This window comes from Benincasa hispida, chromosome 11, assembly GCF_027475165.1.
Source record: "Benincasa hispida cultivar pf3 chromosome 11, pf3_genome.v1.1, whole genome shotgun sequence".
Lineage (NCBI taxonomy): Eukaryota > Viridiplantae > Streptophyta > Magnoliopsida > Cucurbitales > Cucurbitaceae > Benincasa > Benincasa hispida.
This window is the reverse complement of record NC_143488.1, coordinates 45,194,976-45,220,860: the sequence shown is the minus strand read 5'-3', so window position 1 is coordinate 45,220,860 and position 25,885 is coordinate 45,194,976. Positions and strand designations below refer to the sequence as shown.

The 25,885-nt window shown below is 31.3% G+C and overlaps 2 protein-coding genes across 2 annotated transcripts; one reads left to right on the top strand and one right to left on the bottom strand.

The window, feature by feature from the left end:
* Positions 1–273: 273 nt before the first annotated feature.
* On the bottom strand, positions 274–5,171 carry LOC120091507 (uncharacterized). The gene is made up of 9 exons (XM_039049575.2): positions 4,948–5,171; positions 4,502–4,830; positions 4,144–4,177; positions 3,432–3,644; positions 2,799–2,888; positions 1,279–1,344; positions 1,074–1,165; positions 941–988; positions 274–535 (listed from the first exon to the last, which is right to left on the bottom strand). Exons 2-9 carry the CDS (start codon positions 4,780–4,782, stop codon positions 418–420), a joined length of 942 nt encoding a protein of 313 aa, XP_038905503.1. The 5' UTR covers positions 4,783–4,830; positions 4,948–5,171; the 3' UTR covers positions 274–417.
* A 15,787-nt stretch (positions 5,172–20,958) lies between these two features.
* On the top strand, positions 20,959–24,997 carry LOC120091633 (glycogen synthase kinase-3 homolog MsK-3). The gene is made up of 13 exons (XM_039049735.2): positions 20,959–21,328; positions 22,198–22,372; positions 22,488–22,580; positions 22,658–22,717; positions 22,825–23,097; positions 23,270–23,344; positions 23,470–23,526; positions 23,617–23,757; positions 23,846–23,896; positions 24,016–24,111; positions 24,201–24,284; positions 24,375–24,477; positions 24,575–24,997. Exons 2-13 carry the CDS (start codon positions 22,259–22,261, stop codon positions 24,655–24,657), a joined length of 1,230 nt encoding a protein of 409 aa, XP_038905663.2. The 5' UTR covers positions 20,959–21,328; positions 22,198–22,258; the 3' UTR covers positions 24,658–24,997.
* Positions 24,998–25,885: the final 888 nt, after the last annotated feature.

The following is a 25,885-nucleotide window of genomic DNA, read 5'->3' as shown; positions in this document are numbered from 1 at the left end:
GAAAGATGCATTGTTTCACCGTATAACTACTTTTATTGGATAAAATTCTCTAAATTTTTTGCATTTTTTCCTAATCTTTGATCTCACAACTTTTTTTAAAGAATGTAAACACAAGTAATTTGCTTTTCTTTTACACATGCACATCACACACAATATAAAAGTGGATGCACCAATTTAATGTGTAATCATCTTCACCCGATGAGATGCATCGAATTGACATCAAACTGCATCTATTAGCTAAAAAAGAAAATACAACATAAATATCAGCAAAAATTGCAAATGGCTAACATGTTTTTTCTCTCTTCTAATTAATATTAATTAAAAATATAGTTTTAGAATAGAAAATATTGCATTTCCAGTGCTTTATAAATATAAGACCAGGCACTTTTAATTATTATATATATATAAAGAGAGAGGCTACAATGATTTGACAAAAGCACGAGGAAACAATCTTGGCAGAAGTGAGTATTTTGCCTTCACAATAAGTGCATATATTCCATAACAGGGGATGTGAATCACTGCTAAACCAAGATACCTGTAGTCAAAATATCACAACTCACTAAATATTTCTGTTAAAATGGTATACAAAAGATCAAACATATCCTAATATATCAGCTTAGGTTTTCAAATTTTGAAGTAATTTAATAAGGTAAAAGTAAAGGAACTCCCGTGTTCAAGATACCTACAATGTCATTTTCTTCAAGAGCCATCCTATTTTTGTAACTCAAAAATGAGGGAGAGCGTTAAGAATAGACATAAACTATCAAAACATATCCTAACTATTGATTTAAACTTTTGAATTTAGTAGTAATTAAACATGGTGTCAAAGGATTTTTGAAATTCCTACCATAATAACTTATCGACTTAAAGTCTCGAGTTTAGATGCAATTTAATGTGTGTGTGAGAGAGAGACATGAGTTGTAATCACTAATCAGCATACCAGAGAGGAGCCCAAGGTGTACTGAGCTCAAAGAAAGGATATGGCCACCTGAAGTAAGTTAACACAAGTCTATTATTTTCTCTCTTTTAAAAGATACCAAAAAGAAACTCAAGAACAGGAATCAATTGCATACCAATTTATACAGCATGCATGGACGGTCCACTGGAAAACGACATAGAGACCACCGAAGGCCACGAAGTATGCGAAACCGCTGAAAGGAAATGACTGCAAAAGCGAAGCATTTTGGTTGAGCATGGACAAGAGATTGAAGAGTCTTTGAGATCCAAAAAGTGAAAGAATAAGAGGAACTTTGGTTCCTTGTTGAACATGTCACTTACAAGGCTATTGAGAGCAGTGTCTCCAAGAAGAAAAACAGCATTCAGAGCATGGATGGAACCAATCAACTGCCAAGAACAAATGATACAAAAGGAATGGAAGTGAAGTATGCAGTGGAAACTGGAATGTTGCAACGTACTATTGTAAAATGAAGAGAGTTTTGAGGGATCCAACTGTTGTTCTTTTAGTCTCACTAAACAAAAATGTAAACTCAACAAAAAGTACGCATAGTTTTGCACTTTCAGCTAAGAGAATGGTTTTTGACAAATGTAAAGAGAAAAACACATCAAATTTTCTCTATCCTAAGCATTCAGATGTAGCGGTGATTCAATATAGTATCAAAACTGATGATATTAAGTTCATTTTCATATATAGTGTGTTTGGTTTTTGTTCGGAAACCTCCTAATTAGAATTAAGATATGAAATATAGTGAAATATAAAGGAATAACTATAGGATAAGCCAAGTATATAGGCACTTGGAACTTCCCTCTTGAGTGTACACATTCAAGCCCTAAATCACTCCATAAAATTGCCTACCTTCACTCATTCACACTCCTATTTATAACAAGATTCACTAACTAACTTCTTATCTAATTACCCTTATATCCCTTACTAATACCACACCAATATATTCTTATCTAGGTACCCCCACAGAATTTGATCCTAATTTGCTCTGGCCTTTTAGCTTAAGCATGTAGATCTAGTGTGATGATTTAAAAAAAATGCTAGAGCCAAATGAAATTTGCAGTAGATAGTCCATAATATCATCATACAACCTGTTACTTCCATCAATCTAATGCAACAAAATATAAGAAAATTATAGTAAGCACAACTCAAAAAAATAATAACCTAATAAACGGTAAACACCAAGCCTAATGTTACAAGAATCCCCTTCAACTAGGACCCTCCTCCGTCTCCACAACATAAAAACGTGTCATAAGAAGATGAGCTAAATTATCAAAAAAAAAAAAACAAAACCCCTACATTTTGCCATCTAAAATACCTCTATTCTTCCAAAGTTGCAATATTATCATTGGCCTTTCATAAACATTTCGATACTACCTTAGAATAGAAATCCGAGTACCAACTTCCGTTCTAGGTTACCAGAACACCGTTTCAAGTCCTAACTTTCATCCAACATTCTAATAGATTTCTGCTCCGAGGGTGGTTTTGAAGTGTTTATGAAAAGTCAAGTATAGTATTGCAACTTTTGAAAGGGTGGGAATTTTTTTGAAACAAAAGAAAAATTCAGAGGTACTTTTTGTAATTTAGCCTAAAAAAGATGCAATATACATAATGTAGTAGTAGTGCTTATTGTACTTTCTGCAGAGTATGTTTTCATCTTAGCACAATCCAAAGGACTAAGAATGTGAAGTTATGGATGATAATAAAGTTATTTCTCCAAGATTTTTGGTCACCAAGCCTGATTAAGAATACAAAGGAACTAAGAAGGATTCTGAACCAATGAGAAGATTATATCACAGGCAGATAATCAAATTGACCAAGGAAAGTCAATACACACCAGGCTGACATGGAAACTTTCACCAAGTAAAAATGGCACGAGAAGACACCAAAACACTACGTCAGTTAATACAGAAGCACCTGCTGCTGCCTGCAATTCATAAAAAGGACAGGTAATGCAAAAGCTCACAGAAAGAAGAAGAAAACGTGTACAATGAGGCAACTATTGACACAGATTCTTCTAAAAGAATGAGAAATAACATTTATTAGTAATGAAAGTAGAGAATCTTGTATGTAGCCTAGTTTAGCGTATTTTTAAAAGGTCACATAGCTCTCTGAAGTAAATGAGGAAGTATTATCTACTCAGAATCACAGAAAGAATACAAAAGATGAGACAAGAGATCCTCAAAAAACCGCCAATGAGCTTACAGTTTGGCGTAAAGTGTAAAGAAGGAACTTAGAAAACTCTTTACAGAAGTTCAACTTGATCTGATAGGTTCCAAATTTTCCATCTTCATGAGCTATGATGTATCAACCAAGCAATTTAGTAACAATGCAGACACTTATGAAGCATTATGTATACACCCACTAAGCGAAGGAGATATATTGAGGACAGAAATATCCATAAAATATTTTGATCAAAAACGTTGAGAAAGGACAAAAGATCATAGTGTAGAGAGCATTTGGAATGAACCAGATATGCCATTTGCATTAGAGTTCCCAAATATCCTGCTTTCTCCTGAAACTCCTCTTGAGCATATTTGCTTTGCACCTTGATGGTATCCTCTTTAACACTGTCTCCATTCTTTTTCAAATCTTTGTCGATGAGTTTAACATCCTCCTTATTTTTGGACTGAGTTTTCCTGGAAGGATAACAATATCCATATGCAGATACAATTGTCCCCAGCTGCATGGTAAACAAGAACGAAAAAAAAAATTCAGGTAGAATGACTAATTTCAAATAATTTTGAAGCAATCTAAATAAGACTTTTAGGTTAAATTATAAATTTGGTCCTTACATTTGAGTTTAGCTTCAATTTCATCCATATAATTGTAAAACTTTCAACTTGATCCCTATGATTTTAAAAGTTTAAACACTGTCCCTATAATTTGATTAAACCTCACAAATTCTCTATAATCATCGTTGAGTCGTTACAAGTTGTAATAATATTATGTGGCAATGAGGGAATGATTCTAATTATGGCCTAATGTTGAGTGAGATAAGTGAAAATGAGTGTTTGGAGAGGGTAAAAGACAGTTAAGTAACAAGTTATGAGGTTTAACCAAACTCTAAGGGATAAATTGAAAATGTTAACATTATAGGAACTAAATTAAAACTAAACCATTGGAGGGGCTAAATTGCAACTTAACCAAAACCATATAGGCCAGATTCATAACAGACATACCGCAAAATAGATTGCTACTAAAGCCATTGTCCACCTAGAAAGATCAGTTCCACCAAAGAAACGAAATATATTAGACAACAAAAAGAGGTAAAACCCAGAGAGTTTAAGAACTCTGGTTGCAAACTTAATCATTTCCATTGTTTCTGTTAAATCGCCAATTGAACCATCATCTAACACTTCATTTGTGGGCTTGAAATACGTAGAAGACCCAACAAGTGAAAATCAATATTAATCGAGAAGTATATAACATTGACCCAAAAGCTTAAGGTGAAGGTGAAGTAAAATTAATATTATATCATCTAACTAGCTTACAAACTAAGTCAGGGAGAAGACGATTTAACAGTGGAACTGAACTTACTGAGTGTAGAAAAAGAAGACAAAAGGTCCATGCAAGGCAACAATCTCATACAGTAGTTGAACACAGCAAACAAAAGCAAAAGCCCTGTAAAGTAAAAGCCATATAGGACTAAGGTGAATCCAACAAGTAGCCCATAAATCACTGAGAAGCAGCGGATTAGCCATTGACTTTCTGATGAATTTCAGAGCAAAAACACAGGGAACAGCGATTATCAGACCACAAACAGGCACTTGCCATCGAACCCAATATCGCCATCCTTCTTCCACAGGCGATTGGAACATTTCTGAAAGAAATCAAAGACAAATCCTTCGACCCCTCGAGCTGAAAGCCTGAAATGGGTGAAGAAGGATGAAGAATGGGTTTGAGATCAAATGAGGAAATGGGGTTTTTGAGAAGCAAATGAAAAAGATGGTTTGTTGATGATATAATTAATGGGGAGTAGTTACATAAATTTGGAGTCCTGTGAGACTGCAAGAGGAGCAGGAAGTTGCAGTTGGCATTCACAATCAGCAGATTCAGCAATTTGCAAATTTGTCGCTTCTTTAGTGGTTGATACGATTTGGATTCAGATTATGGGGCTTGGTTTTGATGCATGCCATTCACCGTTAGGGTAGCGTTTCATAAACGAAGATATCTTTTTGTAATTAATCAATTTAAATAAGAGACCACAGTGTTCAAATAACCATGGATAGTCTATAAATATGTTTCTTCTTCAAATTACAAAACGGAGTTTTTTCACCATTACTTTTCTCCCATAAAAACATTTCTCACTTTTTTGTAAATTCGTTAAGTTTGGTTTATTTCCACAAAGTATAATTCATTAGATCTTGTGAACGAGGTGTTGCTTTTATAAAAAAGTTAATCTATTCTATCCTGTAAGATAATTATTCAAGAAACCCAAGTAGTAAAGTGAGTAAAATTGTTTTATGGAGACAACGAAAGTTGATGGACTCATAAATGTTTCATATAACAATAGAAATTATTTCCTCTTTGTTTGGAACAAGTATTTACAAAATTGAACATTCCTAAACATGCAGTGGAGGATTTGAATTTCTAGATTTTGGTTGAGAGTACGAGTATATGTTTTTATGTTAGTTGAGCTATGTTTAAATCGACTGTCTATCTTAATCTATTTTCTTATATTTTTAAGGAAAAATGTTTATAATTCGATGGATTTCTTCAACTAGAACAGGACAAGTTTTTTGGGAATTTCTCTACCATTCATCAATTAAATGCACCCATGTGAAAGTAGGATAAATAATAAAGCTATTTAAGAATCATCTGATATTTATTTATTTATTTATTTATGAAAATTAAGCTTATAATACAAGAGAGTTTATTTCTTTCCTTATCTAACCACTTTAAAATTGGTTTTAACATTGGAGCTAAAATTTGAAAACAAAAAAACAATGAGTTTTAATGTCTTGTTTGATAATTTTTTATTTGTTTTTTACTTTTTCAAAATTAAGCTTATAAACACTATTGATTTCTATCCCTTGTTATTTACTTTTATCCAATCACTTCTAAAATGGTTTCAATTATTTATTTTTGTCTTTTAAAAATAAAATTATAAATGCTTTCTATTTATTGATTTTTATGTTATTGTTTTAGTAGTGTTTTCAAAATTGAAGTCATATTTCAAAAACTAAAAAAAGTATTTTTGTTTTCGAAATTTGGTTGAAAATTTACACTTTTACTCAAAAATGAAAACCTTGACAAATAAACACGAATTAAAAAAACCAAATAATTGTGAAACATGACCAGAAACAATTACTTTTGTTTTCAAATAATATATATCCTCTTCAAAAAAAAAAATCAACGAAATGGAATATACTTCAACCAGTTAAACCATATTGTTAAATCACCAATTGATCCAAAAAAAAATTTAACATAAATTTAATATTATATTATCTAAACATATATGTCATCAACCAAAAGGCTACAAGCTCAAATTCTCTTACTCTAAATGTTTGTTGAACTTAAATAATTAAAAAAATAAAAATAAAAATTATTTCAAAAAATTCAATATTCCAAAGAAGAAAAGTGTTTCCATCACAATGAAATAAAAAATATAAGTCTCATTTAAAAATTATTTGGTTTTTTAAAATTGAGTTCATCTAGCTCAATAAACCAATGTGGTTAATTAAAATAGGTTTTTTAAAAGGGGAAGTAAAATAATTATTTTGAAAATACATATATCCAAATAAAATAAAAACGAGTTAGTTATTTGAAAATTTTAAACAAAAAAAAAGTTTAAAAGTCTAAGACCAATTTGACATTTAGTTTTTGGTTTTTAGTTTTTGATTTTTAAAAATTAAGCATATTTTCTCCTCATTTCTTACAATGGTTTGTATATTTTTAAGTACAATGGTGAATTCTTGGCCACATTTCGAAAACAAAAACAAAATTTTAAAAGCTACTTTTTTTAGTTTTCAAAATGTGGCTTAATTTTTAAAACCAATGGTAAAAGGTAGATAACAAAAAAAGCAACTATAGGCTTAATTTTGAGAAACAAAAAAAAATCTAAATGGTTACTAACCGGAACGATAAACATATAAAATGAGATTTAAATCTACTTAATTATTTTTCTTTACGTAATTGTTAATCAATTCATATTTATGACTTAAATTACCCAATCAATAATTTATCTAATAATTACCATACTTTTCTATTAACCACACCCACCAACATCAAGGGAGAATCTATTAAGGGGTAGGGCACGTGCTCCCTCAAATAACGAATGTTTTACATGTTTATGGTTTACTTGTTTAATATAAAAAAAATATGTAATATTTGTTTAGTATATTAGCAACAGGTTTCATTAAAAAATCGTAAAACTTGCTTCACTTCAGTAGTTGGATGTAGGGATAAATTTTTTCCTATTAGATAAATGGGGATTATGTTCCCCGTCCCCTCCCCATCTCCCGGTTAGTGGAAAGTTATATATTTTATAGAAACTAGGGATAAAGTTTCTCCCTCCCCATCTATACTACTACGATAATATATACTACTACATAGAATAGAGTATAAAAAGTTATATATTTTATAGAAACTTTTATATAGTGAAGATGATTTGAAGATGATTTAGAATATACTAGAGCAACTCCTAGTTTGAACTCTATCTCTAACAACATCTTATACACAACATTATTAGAGTGTAGTTCGAAAGTCCATGCTTTAAGGCGTAGCATGTGTATCCCAGTTTAGTGAACGCTCTAGAGAATTTGTCTAAAAATCCATTGGTAGCGGCCCCCACTTCCACATTCACATGTAAGTTTATCAATAGTACTTCTGTAGCTAGATACTCCACTTCACATCAAGTATAGATCTCATTAAGTACTAAGTTCTGTTGTGGTTGATGCCCTAGATCTCGTAGGATCCTGTAGTTTATAAATATCTGTATGAATAAACATTTGGTGATTTATAATATGAGATATTTTATTCACTTCAGTCTATGAAATATGAGATATTCTTGTTGCACTAACCACAAACTAATAACTAAGATTCCTAGTTATCATTGCAACTTAAGCATGTATGTGGAGACATACAAGTGGATCGTGCTTTAAGTGATAACCTAAATAGTTTGTAGTATATGGATAAAAGAGGGAAACCTTATCCTGATGACGCTACGAGTGTGGCCTGCTTTGTAGGTGTTACAAGTGTTGTAAAGTGCTACCAAATGGTCTGGTCCTGACTATTCGTGTATTAGACATGTGAGCGGGGATGTCTATACAAAGGAGTTTGTATAAGACCGGACCACAAAATGTTTAGTCTTGTTATATAACGCCGTTTATGACAGAGATTTTCATTTCACTAGAATGATCATTGGTAACATGACCTTAATCCTGAGTGAGTTGTGAACTTCTGCCTATGAGGACAATTCTTTGATTTGCATGGGTGTGAGTGACCAAATCACCAACTCAAACCTACCATTTTGGGGATTCGTCTGATTGGGGAACTGGAAACTCAGCTACACAAGACAGAATTCATTCATTCCTCGAAGTAGGGGTAAGTAGATAGATTACTAAGTAGATAGATTACTCCCTTAAGGGCTGATTCTAGGGCTTGAACAATGTGGTGTCACACATTCTCTTGGCCCGAGACGGGTGTACTCATAGTGAGACTATGATGTATTATTCATTAGAGGAATCAGTGGTACTTAAAAAGTTAGATGTAACTACATGGGCAAAACGGTAAATTGGCCCAACTGTACTTATGAGCGATTTATGAAGGGTCATCGTACTGTTGATTGGTTATATCTAATCAACACATAAATATATCTATAGTGCGAAAAGTGCATCTGTCATTTTTTAGTGGAATGTTCGACAGTTGATGGATGGTGGATATCGTGATTAAAGAGTTTAGTCAGTTATTCACGTACTGTTGGAGCTTCAAGCTACAAGTCCATAAAGTCCCTTTGGTAGCTCAATGGATTCATGTTGAGAATCAGTTTTTGGCTTAGTTTGAAGTGTTCAAATTAACAAGAGGGAATTTGATTATATATGATATAATTAAATTGATTCAATTATATGTGATATAATTGATTTAATGTATTTGATATATTATTGGAGGAATTAATAGAAATATGATTTATAATAAATGCCATAAAGGAGAAAAAGAATTATGGTTTATATATTACATATGATGTGATATTAAAACTATAGGTTATAAATAAAATATGATAAATTAATTATTATATTTATAGTTAATTAAATTAATTATGAGATAATTGAATTTCAGTTTTTTTTCTCCTAACAACCAACTTAGTGGAAAGTTATAATCAGTTATGGTAACTGATGGATAAAATGAAAATCATTTTCATTTTTTCATAATCCAATGCGCATAAAGAAAAAGGTTATACGATAGCCTTTAGAGAGTAAACGATCGAGGAACAAGTATACTATCGATAACTATTGACTACTAAACGATCGAATACCCAAGTCTACACGATAGACTTCCGTCTTCTCCCACTTACTCGATCGTCTACACGATCGTTCAGTTCCTCCCTCCCTCTATCAAATCCACACAGAGCCCACACCTCCTAGATTCTCACACCAAGAATACCAAGGTATCCTTGTGGTAGTGTCGAGTTTCTGTTGAAGGGTTGAGGATCGAGTTTCACTCGTTGTTGTTCAAGGATATTCCAAAGGCGTTGCGTTCGTGTTGTTGGGTGCCTTGTTGGTATTGATCGAGGGAATACTAGAAGAAAAGTTCTTCAAAGGTATGATTCACTCGATCCCTTTTGTTTTTAGTCTTATTAGCATGTTGTAATTTATGATGCATAACTGTCTTATGTTAGATTGTAAATGTTGATGTTCTTTTACAATGAGATTTGGAACGATCTGCTTCCGCTCATTGGTTCTCCATGTTTAGAGTTTTCAAGTTCAACCTTTCATTTGCTTTAGGATATCATGTTGAGACTCTAGGTCATAGGAAAGGGACTTTGTTTTATTTGTAGCATGATTCACTTTATATCACTTGTGATCAGTTATTACCCTTTGAACTTGTTTCTTAGGATCTTTAGTCTACAAGTGGGGTTTTCCTCACAATTGATTCATCTTTTTATAGGCATGAGTCCCATTCTTGTTGAGGTTTTAAAAACCTTCTCTATGGCAAGTTCTTTTGTCAAAGGATCTACCAAGTTTTCATCAGTCTATATACAATCCACTCTAATTGCACCAGTAGTAAGGAACTCTCTAATGGTATTGTGCTTACGACATATTTGTCATCTCTTCCCATTGTAATAATGATTTTGAACTTTTATGATTTTTGCAGTACTATTGCAATGGATCAATATGGTTGGTACGGATTTTTTCTCATAAGGAAATCTCTATAGCAGACTTCTAAGTCAGCCTGCATCTTTGCCAGTTATTGCTAGCGCTATCATTTTTTACTTCATTGTTGTATGTGCTAAAATAGTTTGTTTCTTAGACTTCCAAGAAACAACTCCATCTGCTATATTAAAAATATATCCACTGGTAGCCTTTTGAGTCATCTGAGAAGAAGTTCTAATCAGCATCATTGTACCCTTCTAGGACAATGGAAAACTTTTGACAATGTAATCCTAGGTTATGGGTTTTCCTCAATTACCTCATAACCCTTTCTACAACATTCCAATGCTCTATATTGGGCCTGTTTGTGAATTTACATAGTAATCCTACAACATAAGTTATATCAGGCCTAGTGCAGTCAGCAACATATCTGAGATTGCCTATGATACTCGTATACTTGGATTGATTAACATTGTCACCGGTGTTCTTGAGCAACTTAACACTAGGACCATAAGGAGTACATGTTGGTTTACATTCAAAGTAATTACATTTCTTTAAAATCTTTTATAAATAATGAGATTGATCTAAAGAAATTCCCTTTTTTCAGACCTAGTCACTTTAATGCCTAAGATTACATTTTCTTCTCCTAAGTCTTTCATATCAAAGCTTGCATTCAACATGGATTTCACATAATTTATAACGTGCAAGTTCGATCCAAAAATTAGCAAATCATCAACATACAAGCATATGATAGTGCATAGATTATTTTCAAACTTATAATATATGTATTTGTCACTTTCATTAACTTTGAATCCTTTAGATATGACTAGATTATCAAATTTTTCATGTCATTGCTTAGGAGCTTGTTTCAAGTCATAAAGAGATTTATCTAAATTGCATACCTTGTTCTTTTGACCATGGACTATGAAGCATTCAAGTTGTTCTATATAAATCTCCTCTTCAAGTTTCCCCGTTAAGGAATGCAATCTCTACATCCATCTGATGTTCTAAAAGGTTGTTTAGGCCAACGAGGGAAAACAACACATGGATTGAGGTAATTCTCACAGGAAAGAAGGTGTCAAAAAAGTCTATGTTTTTTCTTTGTCTAATACCCTTAGCTACAAGTCTGGCTTTGTACTTGTCAATTGTTCTATTAGGTTTGAGTTTCTTCCTCAAAATTCATTTCATCCTATTGCCTTGCAACCAGGAGATAGGTCTACTAAATGCCAAGTCCTATTTGACTCAATGAAGTCCATTTCATCATTTATTACTTCTTGTCATAAATTGGCATATATTAAGGAAAGAGCATTTTTTAGGTTCTTAAGATCTTCTTCTGCATTGAAAGTTTGGAAGTCATCCTAAAAGTCCTTAACAATACGAGTTCTTTTGCTTCTTATGGGTTATGGGTTTGCTTCCTCATTTGAAGTTTGATTTATAAATAATGGTAGACTACTAGATTTCAAGCCCTCACTTTTCCTTGATTTAAAGAGAAATTTATCCTCAAAGAAGCCAACATCATTTGATTCTATAATCACTTGATTCATTAAGTCATAAAACCTATTGGCTTTACTATTTACTACATATCATGTAAAGATACATTCATAGGCTCTACTAATAAACTTTCTTCTCTTGGGATATGGTATTCTTACATAGACTAGATACCTCCAAATTTTAAAATATGACAAGTTCGGTTTCTTATTCTTAAGGACTTCATAAGGAGAAGTTGTATTTTTAGACTTTGATATTTTATTAAATATATAACACACAATTAGGATAATTTCACCCCACCAATAAGATGCAACTCTTGAATTAAGTAAAATAGCAACTACTAGTTCAACTAGAGTTTTATATTTTCTTTAAGCTTTTTCACACATTTCAGGAGAATAAGGTGTCGTCTTTTCATGAATTCGCATAGAATTTATTAAATTCATCTGAGTTGTATTAAGTTATACTATCGCTACGAAGTCTCTTAACAAGTTATTCTATCGCTATGAAGTCTCTTAACTTTTATGTTAAATTTGTTTTCTATTTCAGTCGCAAACAATTTAAACATGTTAAGAGCATCACTTTTATTTTTCAGTAAATATACAAATGTGAAGTCAGAGCAGTCATCAATAAAAGTAATAAAGTATATTTTACTATTCCTAGTCAAGATACCATCAAATTCACTTGAGTCTGAATGAATCAAATCTAGAGGCTCTGATTTCCTAAATACAGATTTATGCGAAGTCTTAGTTATTTGAGCCCTACTACAGTATTCGCATTTTTATCAAAGTCATTCATGGATGATTTAGGAATCATTTCCAACCAACTCATGGTACTAATTATTCATTTATTAACATGGCAAGGCTAACATACCAGACATTAAAAGAACACAACATATAAGCAGAACATTGAGCTTTATTCATATTAAGGTTTAGTTTGAACATCTTATTAGTTGCATATCCCTTATCTATGATGACACTATTTTTAGTGAGGGTATATAAGTCAGTCCCTACGACATGAGTCAAGCTAGCCTTATTGAGGAGATAGCCCGAGACCAAATTATTCCTTATTTCCGTAGTGTGCAAAACTTCTTTTAGAATGACAGTCTTTCCAGAGGTAAACTTCAGCTCTACCTCGTCGATTCCAGCAACTATTGTTGAGTGGTGATCCCCCAACATTATATTTCTATCATTAGTTTCAGAATATGATTTAAATAAATCATGATCATGACAGACATGACGTGTAGCGCCAGAGTTTAGCCATCACCCCTTAGAACCCTCTAATTACATTTACTTCTGTGATCATGGAAACTAATTCATCTTTAGTCAAATTCCCCTGCACAGCAAGACAACGCCTGTCCCCTACAGTTCCTAGCCATATACACAGACTTGTTACAGTTAAAACAAAGAAATTGTACCGTTTCTCTTTAGGGTTTTTATTATTATTATTATTCTTTTGACTCTTTTGGTTGCTGGATCCACGATTATGAACTTTCATCTTGTTTCCCTTTGGCTTTAGTCCAAGTTTCAGAAAGCAGAGGCAAACTTTCTTGGTATAATGTTTACCTCCCCCCTTTGATCCTACTTTCGAGCTTCCTCCTCAGTCCTCAGGCATGTTATCATACTTTCCAAGGAAAATTTCTTGTTTTTATGCCTCAATATATTTTTAAAATCCTTCCACATAGGGGGTAACTTATTAATAATAACAACATGAAATTCCTTATTTAGAGGCATATCTTCGCTAATGATTTCATGAGAAATCTTCTGTAATTTATGAGATCAAAGCTCCACAGATTTTTCGTAGTCATTTGGAACTTCAAATAACGGCCGGCAACATACTTTTTTGTACCGACCACTTCGATATCATTTTTTTTTTTTAGGATATCCCAGACTTCTTTTGCTGCTGTCATCGTGCTGTAATAGTCATATAGGTCATCAGTCAAACAATTTAAAATAAGACTTTTTTTAAAAAAAATCATTTTCTTCCCAATCATTAATCTGTTGTTCTGTCAAATCTGTTTGTGAGACAATTGACTTCTTCGTGGTGCAAGCATAAAAAACTTTCTTCATAGTGAGGAAAAACAACATCTTTTGCTTCCAATGCTTGAATGTTGTTCTGTGTTGATACGACCATCACGAACAACGGCAAATCAACACGTCTTAAAATTGCTGGAATGACTATTCGGCGAAAGTGACAGGAATGGAAACTCAGAAATTACCAATAGTGGAAACAAGCTACAAAATGGAAACTTGTGAAAGGATGAATCACAGATCACACTCTCTTTAAGACGTTTCGCAGCTCTGTCCTTTGTGTAAGCAATTCGAAAAGAATGTCACGACTCGATCAGAATTGCATCGAAAACCATGAAGTCCAACTGTGAACGTGCAAATTGAAGTAACATAGGCGATGGCCAACGTCAAGTGTGCAAAACGAAGTAATGTGCACGTGTTAACGGGCAAAAACCAAATGATTATTAAACGGACGACGGCGACCCACGCATGGGAAAGACCATCAAACCCTCATTTGCCTATCTCTTCACCCCTTCTAAAACTTGGATACCCCTTAGGTCCCAAACCCATAAGGAAAAGTAAGGGTAAATAAGAAGACATCTTCTTGTTGTCCCAACGGATGTGGGATTCTCCACTTTTCTTTTCCTTTCATTTAAAAAATAAGAAAATTTCACCAACACTTACCATTAACAAAATTTTGTGTATGAACATCATGAATTTTTTTTAAAGTTCATATCATTACGAGCATGCATGTAGTTGTTAGATTTTGTAGACTCCTATCAACAACTATCTATCTACGAGTAAAAAGAGAACAAACCACAAAGTATTTAATGAAGATATAAAGATAAAGTCCATAAGTCCTAATTGAAAAAAAATGTTTCGTGGTTTCCTCTCCCAAGATATACTCTTACCTTAAAATGGAGAAAAACAAAGAGAAATAGTCAATAAGGGATTTTCTTCTTCAAGATGACCCTCCGTCAATTTGCACAATGGCATCGAGGAAACTCTAGTAATTTCGTTGCCCTAATTAAATGTCATTACGGTTGTTTGGTAGCCTTGTGACGAAACCGCATGATCAACTCGACGTAGGACATATCCTAAAAGTAAGAAATATAGTATATTCCAACGTTATTTCACTTCAAACAATATTCTATTAGAGTCATCAACAACATTCAAAGTAAAAAATCTTCGTACGAAAACATAATTCATAAACGAAACAAAAAAGGAAGAAAGCCAAATATGAAGACATAAATAGAGGGCCATCTAGAAAAGAATCGAAAAAGGTGCCTTTTTCCAAACGTCATTAAAACATATGCGCGTTTTGTTTGAATAAGAATAGTTATGGGGTCAGCCTCAAAATTAGATAGCCAATCAACGCCGTAGCCAGTAATAGAAAAAGGAAAAAAGAAAAAAAGGAAAAAAAAAAGTAGACATTAGGTTGGATTGGGTTGGTCAAATATTTTTAATTAGAAAACATGGGAAATTTCCTCTCTCTATATATATATTTTGAAATAAATAATATATTCAAAGCTATTTGAATTTCATTTGTCTCGAGCTCCCCCAAAATTCTGGGTCTGTTTTTTTTTATAGAGAAAAAATATTATAATATTTAGTGGTGTCATAACTATATTGTTGTATTATTATACTTTAAAGTGGACGTTTATGTGCTTAATTGAGTGATCTTATAACTTAAATGAATAAATGAGAGTGATTTTACACTTTATTTTGTAGCCCGTCGTCAAGTTGCTTGATTTTTTAAAATTTGTTTTGTATGTTATGTTTATTGGAAAATGTGGCATTTTTTTGGAAAAATAAAATTATTAGTATTTACAAGTTTATAATGATTTCAGTGCATTTGATTTTTAAATTTGGAGTTTTCCAAAATTAAACTTATAGATACGAAGTTTCTATGTTTTATTATCTACTTTCACTAATATATTAAAAAACAAGTCATGTTTTGAAAACTAAAAAAAAAAAAACTAATAATTAAAAAAATTGTATTTATTTTTAGAATTTCAAGTGTTTTTTTAACAAATATAAAAACTATTATTGAAATTTTAGAGGAAATAAGCATAAATTTTAAAAATAGAAAACTAGAAACGAATGAGTTGTTTAGAAGTCCAAGTTGGTGGAGTGGATTATTATAGTCCACATCACGTTGGTGGAGTGGATTCCAAATATAACAATCACAAGTTATCGTAATCGACAAACTATAATAACCATCGACTATAATAACTAACTTAACGTTTCAAACTCTCTCGAAATGGTTACCAGATGAGGCATTGATTTTTTAATTTTATGTCACTTCAAATTTTAATTTTCTTTCCATTTGTGATTGTTTACTCTTCCTTTTACTTTAAGTTTTGAATCATTTATGTTTAATATTGTTGGGGTAATTCTAGAAGAAAAGATAAATGACCTAAAAGGAGTTAAAAGATGAAGCATTTGACTCTAGGCTTTTTCCACCTTCTAACTTTAGCATCGAAGTGTTGTGTGACGTCCACTACACTAGTATGTAGGATAATTCTTCTTTACATGTCTCATTCTCTTCCATACAAATAAATTCACTGTTGTTGCTTTTTGAATGTCATAAATTTTTCGTATATAGATGTTGACATCAACGAATATTTTTATAATAAAAAAATCACATTTATTTATATTGTAAACCAATTTTAGCACCTAAAAAATATCTCATAATTCGCGGAATCTACCACCATGATTTTGCTAAATTTTATCTACAAACTTCTTGAAATTGACATATTTGGTTATTAGTTATGTCATATAATTTGTTCTAATCCATATAGAAACTAATGCAACAAAGAGATTTAGAAATAGCAAGCTGTTGAGATATTTAAATTTAATTCCCTATAAATGAAGAGGGATAGATTTTGAAAAAGGTCAATAATTGTTATTTAATTTGTAATTATCTTTTTTTTGACCTAAAGCTTGATCGGCCAATGGAGTGGGTTGTTTGTAAGAATGGTAACTAATTAACCTTTTCTTTTGAAAAAAAAAATCACAATATTTATCTCATATAATTAATTAATTAGTTTCATTATTTTTACTTAATTATTGTTAGTTTTGTTCACATTGATTAAATTCTCATTAACCTTCATATACTAATTTAAGCATAATTTTTGTTGTTCTAAAAAAAAAAGAAAGAAAAAAATTTGGTTACATTTTAGTATTTCTTCTCTTACACGGTAGATTCAAATCTCCCTTTTTTGTGGTATAATATTCCTTTAAAAAAAAAACATTTGGATAGTTTAATTATGTTCCATTATTTGTATCATTCATCTTAAAATTCTCAGAATTGTTTTTTTCTTCTGACTAATTAATTATTTTATTTTATTTTATTTTAATAAGTTCAAAAGATTCCTTTGTTAAAGTTGCCACCAATTATTGATAATAATGTTCACGAATTATTGATAATTCAAAAGCCAATTTAATAAATTAAACACCTAAAAACATGGACTGTATACTGTTGCTTATTTAGCAATACAACATAATGTTGCTGTATTTTTAAATATTGAAATTTAATGTGTTAGTGATTATGTGATTTGAATCCTCGCATTTTTATTGTATTAAAAAAAATAGAAATTTTATTTTAAATGAAAAATACTGAAAATATTTTGACTATCAATGATAGATGATAGTAATCTATATTTGTAAATATTCATCACATTTTTATGATAGATGATAGTAGTCTATCAATGACCATCACGAATACACAATGACATTTTACTATATTTATAAATATTTTGATTTATTTTATTATATTTGAAAAACAACCAAAAAAATTATACGATACGAAGAAATTTTAAGATTTGATAAAAAAATACAAGAATTAAATTTTATTATCTGAAATATAGAAACTAAATATATTATTTGAATATAAATTTATGAATATTTTAAAAAGGGAAATTTCTATATATATATATATATTGTTTTTGTTAATTTAGAATATTGGTTCATCAAATTTGACTTATTTTTAATAAATTTGTCCATTGAAGAGGCAATATTGGTAAAGCAATCAGGATATCGTCTTCCAACCAACCTACAAGCAAAAATAAAAAATACTTTAAAAAATTCAGTCATATCGCATAATTGTTTAAACGTTTCGTCAAAATATACACAATAGATTATATGTTGTTTTGAATTGATTTGTGAAAATAGTGTTTTTTTTTAAAAAAAATATTTTTCATAAAAATGGATTAAAATATATTTAAAAAGTTATAAAAATTTATTACGCTTAAAAATTATTTTAAATTGTTGCTAAATATTTTAATTTTTTTAAAATAATTTATTTTTTAAATTAAACACTTGAAAATGTATTTCAAACACACTCATAATTTTAGTTATTGAAACGTAATGTTTCTTGTAATGTTTAATTATGGTTTGTACTTTTGTTCTTTCTTATTCTTTTAGTGTCTAGAAATTTATTAATGTTTCGTTTGGTAACTATTTTGTTTTTTAAAATTAAACCTATTTTATTTCCGTATCTTACAATGATTTGTATTTTTCTTAAGTACAATAGTTGAATTCTTAACAAAATTTCAAAAACAAAAACAAGTTTTGAAACTATCTTTTAGTTTTCAAAATTTGTCTTGGTGTTTTTTTTTAGTTGAATTATTTTATTATTTGGAAGTAGAAGTAGTGTCTATATGTTTAATTTTCAAAAACAAAAAACAAAAAACCAAATTGCTACCAAACATGACCTAAACTTTTAATTTTGTGTCCAATAAGTCACTTGACTTTCGATTTTGTGCCTAATAGAACTCTCAAAATTCAAACATTCTTTTTAAAAAAATTAATTGACTATAAGATATAAATTTGAATTTTATGTCTGATGGAACCTTAAATTTTCTATTTTATGTCGGATAGTTCCATGAATTTTTATAAAATCTGAAAACTCATCGAATAATTTGTAATTTTAACCAAATATTATACATACATCACAAGTTAAGTCCTCAGATTTCTAGTAAAAAAACCATCGAACAGCACAAAGTCATATTTGATATAAATTGAAAGTTCAGGGACATATATAGACATTTTAAAAATAATATAGATTCTATTGAATATAAAATTAAAAATTGAGACTAAAGTTTTTCTTAAACAAACCTTTGTCAAAATTCATGCATCTATTTGATACAATCATAAGAGTTTATAGATTAAATTTATAATTGTCTAAAACGAGAGATTATAGTTCATTTGAAAATACAAATTGTTATGCATAATAGTAACTATCATTTTTTTACTTCAAATTTTATAATAGATATTTTAAAAATTTAGAATTGTATGATAATAATTTAGTCCCTATTTAGTAACTATTTTATTTTTTGTTTTTGATTTTTGAAAATTAAGTCTATTTCTTTTCAATTTTTTACAATGATTTGCATCATAAGTACAATGGTTAAATTTTTAGCCAAATTCTAAATTCCAAAAGCAATATTTTAAAAGCTATTTTTTTAGTTTTCAAAATTTGGCTTGGTTTTTTAAATTATTGGTAAAAAGTAGATACGAAGGGAAGAAATTTGGATGTAGAAATAGTGTCTATAGACTTAATTTTAAAAAACAAAAAGCCAAAAACCAAATGTTTATCAAACGAAGTCTTAATTTTTAAAAATTGTCTTGTTTTCACACTTCTTGATAATGATTTCCAACACTATTGAGTAAATATTTGAATTATTAACCAAATTTCAAAAGAAAAACAAGTTTTTATTTTTAATTTTTTAATTTTTTAATTTCGACTTGAATTTAAAACACACATATATTTTATAGTCGACAAAATATCGAAACCAGTAGATAAAAAGCTTAAATTAAATCTTATATAATAATTAAAAAAAAAAAAAGTATGTCCAATAGCAAAATGTGAAAAGTAAGTTTGGTATGACATTTATTTATTAGGTAAAGTAATAAAAATTCTACAATAGTGATCATTTTTCCACAAGTTTGAGAGTTTCAATATTGCACCCATAAAACAATTGAACATGATGGTTTAACGTGATATTTTTTTAATTAATTTAATCCATGTAAAATTCAACTTTTATTATTAAACACTGAAATTACTTTTTCGTCTCTCTAATTTTAAAAGTTAAAAGCTACTATTCATTAAAACTATAAATCAATCTTGACATTATTCAAAGTTAGTCACTTACTTCCTTCATTTAGATTCTTGAAGTACATGTTACATGTATCTCTTTAACCCAAATTGAGGTCAAGAATTTTTTCGATGCCTCTATGATTCTTGTTCACAAAAACTTTGAATATTGTCGTGTGGAAATTTTCAATAACGCTACAATATCATTATAATTTTCTATACAATGTATTATATTGAAAAAACTATCCATATTTAGTCAATTGAGAGAGGTTTAAAAAGGGATTTTAATGAGTTGGAATTTGAAGCTTTGAGAGAGATAGTAATAGTAAATGAAGGTTGAAAAAGAAGAACAAGAGGTGTATATGTGTTGGGTTGGGTTGAGTTGAGTGTGTTTTTTTTGGACAAATCCAAAAATTCGAATTGGGTTGAATTGTCGAGTTATAATTTATTTTTTATTCAAAAATATATAAATTTATATATAACACATAACTGCTAATTAAAATATCATAAAATTCAAATATTAAATATCAAATATCTATGATATTTATTGCAAATTTTAAACAAAAATAAATATCATAATAATTTTAAAAGAAAAATATTAAGAATTTACAAATTAATCCGTACAAAGTAATCAAACCTTGAAAAAAAGAAATATATGTAAAATTCAAGTTGGATTGGGTTAACCCAAATTTTTAGCTAATCCACGATCCACTCAATTCAACAAAAATAGAAAAAGTTTAATCCATCTCAATCAAGAACAAAACTAACTCAACTCAATTATCTTTATTAGATAGTCTCATGGTTTGAATGATTGAATTATTTGAAAATCTCTTAGAACATAACGAAGAGTGTTAAAATGGTAATTTTGTATTTTTGAAAAGAATGAAAAAGAAGCCATAGAGAGAGAGTGGTTTTTTGAAAGTGGAAAAGTGGGGACAGGCCGGTTTGAATGGTCAAAAAGGAAGAGACTGTGGAAAGAAGAGAAAAGTAAAAAAAAAAAAAAAAAAAAATTTAAAAATTTAAAAAATAAAACAAAGAAGAATGGACACTCATTAATTGATAAAACAAATATATATATATATATATATATATAAATGAGAGCTTTGAATTCAGCTCTGTCGTTTCGTTGACTGTCAAAAAAGCCAAAAAGCTAAAGCCAACACCATTATCCACCCAACTCACAAACACAATTAACAAATACAGACAAATCCCCTCCAAAAAGCATTCTCATTCTTCCCTTCCCCTTCTCTCTCAATCCTCTCTCTGCTCAGGCAAATTAGGAAAACCCCATTTGAACACAACAAACAATCAGTTGATTTTGTTGTTCTTGTTCTTGTTCTTCAAACAACTCTCCATCATCATCATCTTCTTCGTTTTTAAGAAGTTTTGCTTGCAGAAACCTGTTTTATCTACCTGGGTTTTCCCTAAAACGCCCGCTTCCTTTCTGCCTTTGAGCTGATCGGTAAAGGGTTTCTTCTGTTTTCCCCTCTTCTTTGATGGGTTTGATTTTTTTGATCTCTTCTAATTGAAATACATCATGGGTTTTGCTTTCTTTTGTTTTTTCTTATTAGGGTTTGTTTGATCTCTGCATGTCGATTCTTTTCTTTTCCTTTTTTCTCTGTTCTGAAGTTTGTGGAGTCCTTTTGTTTATTTCCCTTCCTGGGATTGCTTGGAATTTTTTATTTATGTGTTTCATTTTGCCTTAAGCTCGTTGGCAATCGAATCTGGGTTATCTTGGATTTAGGTTTCGTTTTTCTGTTTCACGTTTCATGATCTGGTGGATACAGTGGAGCCGCTTCCGTTGGTGGTGGTTTTCCAGATTTCTGTCTTGGCCGATTGTATTATAAGGGTCGGGTTTTAGCTAGGGTTTGTTTTTCTCTGGCTTTTTTTTTTTAATACATTTTTTTGGGTTTTGATTATCTGCAGAAGCTCTAGAAAAAACATTAGGGTTGAATGATATGATGTGATGCCTTATATGTTTATCCCTTTTTTTTTTAATTGAAGCTTCTCAAGCTTAGATGGTCATTTTTGCTGTTTAGGCTGTGGAACAACATGATACTTGTTGAATTTGCTCTCAGGAAGGTGTATTATTATTATTATAGTTTTTTGGGGCAACACTTCTGTTGAAATATCTGTTCAATGTCTAGTAGAGACTTTCTGTTTTTGGAGTTACTAGCTGATCTTCTTCCTTTGATGTTTCTTGCTTTCTTTTTTAAGATGAATCCTCTGTTTTCTGAGAGAAATTTCTTTAAATACTTTTACACTTGTCCAAGCTCTATTATGTTATTTTCCACTATTTGCTTCTTCTTACAGCTTTACCAACCGTTGCAGGTTACTTCTATAGATAAGTGATTGTACTCAGGATATTTGCTGGATATACATCTTGAAGCAAATGACATCAGTAAGTGTAGTTCCTGCCTCTGTGATAAGGGATCATGGTGGGAGTACAATCGGTGTTGACCGGCTGCCCGACGAAATGAATGATATGAAAATTAGGGATGATAAGGTACCCAAGATTTTGTTTTGTTTCTTCTTTCCATGGCACTAGTTAAATTTACTTTGATTTTTCCCATTTAAGTTTGGACAATACAGTTTTTCTGATATATATTTGGATAAAACAGGAAATTGAAGCCACCGTTGTTGATGGAAATGGTACTGAAACGGGCCATATAATTGTTACGACCATTGGTGGAAAGAATGGCCAACCAAAACAGGTGAATGTCAGAAAACTTATTCTTGAGACAACCGTTATTTAACTTCTTTCTGACTTCTCTTTTACAACTTGTTTTAGACAATCAGTTACATGGCCGAGCGTGCTGTAGGACACGGTTCTTTTGGAGTTGTATTTCAGGTATGTTGTTCACAGCTCAAAAGCTTTTAATTAGTAGTAAGCATGCTAACAGTGGATGACTTTGCATCTTTTTTCTATTTTTAAGACTTATCAATGTTATTTTGCAGGCAAAATGTTTGGAAACTGGCGAAACAGTTGCAATAAAAAAGGTTCTTCAGGACAAGAGGTACAAGAATAGGGAGTTGCAGACCATGCGTCTTCTAGACCACCCAAATGTCGTTTCCCTGAAGCATTGTTTCTTCTCAACGACCGAGAAGGATGAGCTTTATCTTAATCTTGTTCTTGAATATGTCCCCGAGACTGTTCATAGAGTGATTAAACATTATAACAAGATGAACCAAAGGATGCCACTGATATACGTTAAACTCTATTTTTATCAGGTTTTTGCCGAACAGCCCTCTTCATTTTTGTGTATCAAGGATAGTCAAGTTTTGTATTGAATCATATTAATATAACCTACTCTATTTAAGATGAACGGCTGATGATTCTTTTTGAAAATATCTTTCGGTGCCTGGTTTAACATTCTTATTTTTCTCTTTCCTTTCTATGCAGATTTGCAGAGCTCTTTCATACATTCATAATAGTATTGGAGTATGCCACAGAGACATAAAGCCTCAAAACTTACTGGTTTGTGTTTATTCTGTCTCCAGCATTGATTATATTTTGATAAATAACTTGTTTTTATTATTTCATAACCGCAAATTTACTTGGTTTCCATTTCCTTCAGCTGATTGTTTTCACTTTCTTAACAGGTTAATCCACACACCCACCAACTCAAGCTTTGTGACTTTGGCAGTGCAAAAGTTTTGGTTCGTTTTCTTTGTATTCTGGGAAATATTCAATTTGTTTTTGTGATCTGCTTGTGACATATTGAGACTAATTTAGTTTACATCTGGCAGGTTAGAGGCGAACCAAATATAGCTTACATCTGTTCTAGATACTATCGAGCACCCGAACTCATATTTGGTGCGACTGAGTACACCACAGCGATCGACATCTGGTCAGCTGGTTGTGTTCTTGCTGAATTATTGCTTGGACAGGTTTGTACAATTCCTCCCATCACCACTGTGTAACTATTGTTACTATTAAGTAGAAATGATTCTAAGATGTGTTCCGGCACTTTTTCAGCCGCTATTTCCTGGTGAAAGCGGAGTTGATCAGCTTGTCGAGATAATCAAGGTATTAACAACTTTAATTTCTTTTTCTAAAGAGTTGTGAAGGTTTTCTTTGCTTGCAGTCTTTTCTGTTGTTTTTTCTTTTGGTCTCACTTCAATGTTTTACTTTGACAACTCTTGCAGGTTCTAGGAACCCCAACCAGAGAGGAAATTAAGTGCATGAACCCTAATTACACAGAATTCAAGTTCCCTCAAATTAAAGCTCATCCATGGCACAAGGTACTTAAAACTTTGTATACTATATAAGTTCCCTGTTCATCCTTTTACGGATTCTACCAATTTAACCGTGAATACGTCTATGATACCAGATATTTCACAAGAGAATGCCTCCAGAAGCCGTGGATCTCGTTTCAAGACTACTTCAGTACTCTCCGAACCTCCGAAGCACAGCAGTAAGTAGAAAGATTCTAAAATGCAGTCAATACATGGACCTGGGATACCCATTTGGGTCTATGACTAATATCTGTTCCACATTAATACAGTTGGAGGCTTTGATTCATCCGTTCTTTGATGAACTCCGTGACCCGAACGCCCGTCTGCCAAACGGACGTTTCCTTCCTCCATTGTTCAACTTCAAGGCTCACGGTAACAACCAAGGAACTACTATTCATGAATTACTTGATAACCACTGGTCCATCTGCTGATATATATGCTTAATTTTAATTTATTCTGTTGCCAACAGAATTGAAGGGAGTACCACCTGAGATGCTCGTGAGGCTTATTCCAGAACACGCGAGGAAACAATGCAATTTTCTCGGGTCGTAAAGTGGTCGGGTAGTAGTCTGAACCCTGCAGTGACACATAAGCCTGTAGAAAGTAGTAGCTAGCGCAATTTACAAATGGAAGCCCTATTATTTGTTATTTTCTTCCCCGTTTAATTTGTTCCCATGCCCCTATTATTTTTTTCATATCTATGGCCGCCCCTAGTCGTTTTCCCTGTAGAAATCAAGTTGAGAGATGGTTCTGCTTGGTATGTTCTTAATACCTGCCCTTGATTTGTAGTTAACAAAAAGATTGTAATTCCTTGTTGCAAATGAACATAACATTGGAATATGCTTAGCAGCAATTTTGCCACTTCAATTACCATGTCATGAAGATTTATTCACTTTGACTCTGTTTTAAGTTGAGTATAAGTTACACTGATTCAGCAAATTTCTTACTTTATTGATGGATGTTGAGCCAACTCCAAGAACTTCAACTTTTTTGGTTAAGTTATTTAAGTTTTATTTCCTTTTGAAACTGAATTATTGTCTAATAAATCAGTAGTTTGTAGGTGGAGCAATTAAATATCCACTTAGCATGGTGGGAAAATTTGTAATACTAAAGTAGTTTGGAATATTTTCCATAAAATATCTTTTTTTTTTTAATTAACATTTTTCGATGAGGTATCATTTATATGAGAAGCCTTGATGACATTGTTGGAGTAAAGGAGCATTAAAGGGGTGTTAAGGTTGGGCTAGAGAATCGTCAAAAGAGTGGTAGGAATTTTGATGACGTTGGATGTTTTAGTGCGTCGTAGATAAGATAAGATGCTTATATTTTAGAAATGTGGAAAATTTCATTGATTTTTGAAATCACCCTCTTATCTTTCTAGTATAGAATAATTACAAAATTTCCATTGAAGGAATCAATCTTAATGGAATAAGTTTGTACACAAGTCATGCTTGAGAGTATTGGTTAAGCCAAGGAAATCTTCCTTGAGAGCATTTGGTTAAGCCAAGAAAATAAATATCTAAGTAGGTTTGATTAGATTGATAAGTAAATTAGAGATTTGAACAAGTTTTCTTATTTCTCTTGAATGAGCAAATCAAGTTCAATTTCAAATTGAACAAACCAATAGACTTCAACTAGGCCAACTTGGATTTTCACATCAATATCAGATTTGGTTTGGTTTGTTCCCTTTTTCTTTTTTGGGTTAACAAGACACCAAGCCTAACCAACCCCACCTATATACACTTGTTATAATAACCGACATCGAATCGACTGGTTACCC

What these genes read in the sequence shown, in the direction of transcription:
- LOC120091633 (XM_039049735.2), top strand. Translation starts at nt 22,259, where the DNA reads ATGACATCAGTAAGTGTAGTTCCTGCCTCTGTGATAAGGGATCATGGT. An exon ending in TTAAACTCTATTTTTATCAG is followed by an intron (nt 23,098 to 23,269) that starts GTTTTTGCCGAA and finishes CTTTCTATGCAG; the next exon opens with ATTTGCAGAGCTCTTTCATA. An exon ending in AAGCTCATCCATGGCACAAG is followed by an intron (nt 24,112 to 24,200) that starts GTACTTAAAACT and finishes CTATGATACCAG; the next exon opens with ATATTTCACAAGAGAATGCC.
- LOC120091507 (XM_039049575.2), bottom strand. Translation starts at nt 4,782, where the DNA reads ATGTTCCAATCGCCTGTGGAAGAAGGATGGCGATATTGGGTTCGATGG. An exon ending in GTCTTCTTTTTCTACACTCA is followed by an intron (nt 4,178 to 4,501) that starts GTAAGTTCAGTT and finishes TGATCTTTCTAG; the next exon opens with GTGGACAATGGCTTTAGTAG. An exon ending in TAGTAGCAATCTATTTTGCG is followed by an intron (nt 3,645 to 4,143) that starts GTATGTCTGTTA and finishes TTTACCATGCAG; the next exon opens with CTGGGGACAATTGTATCTGC.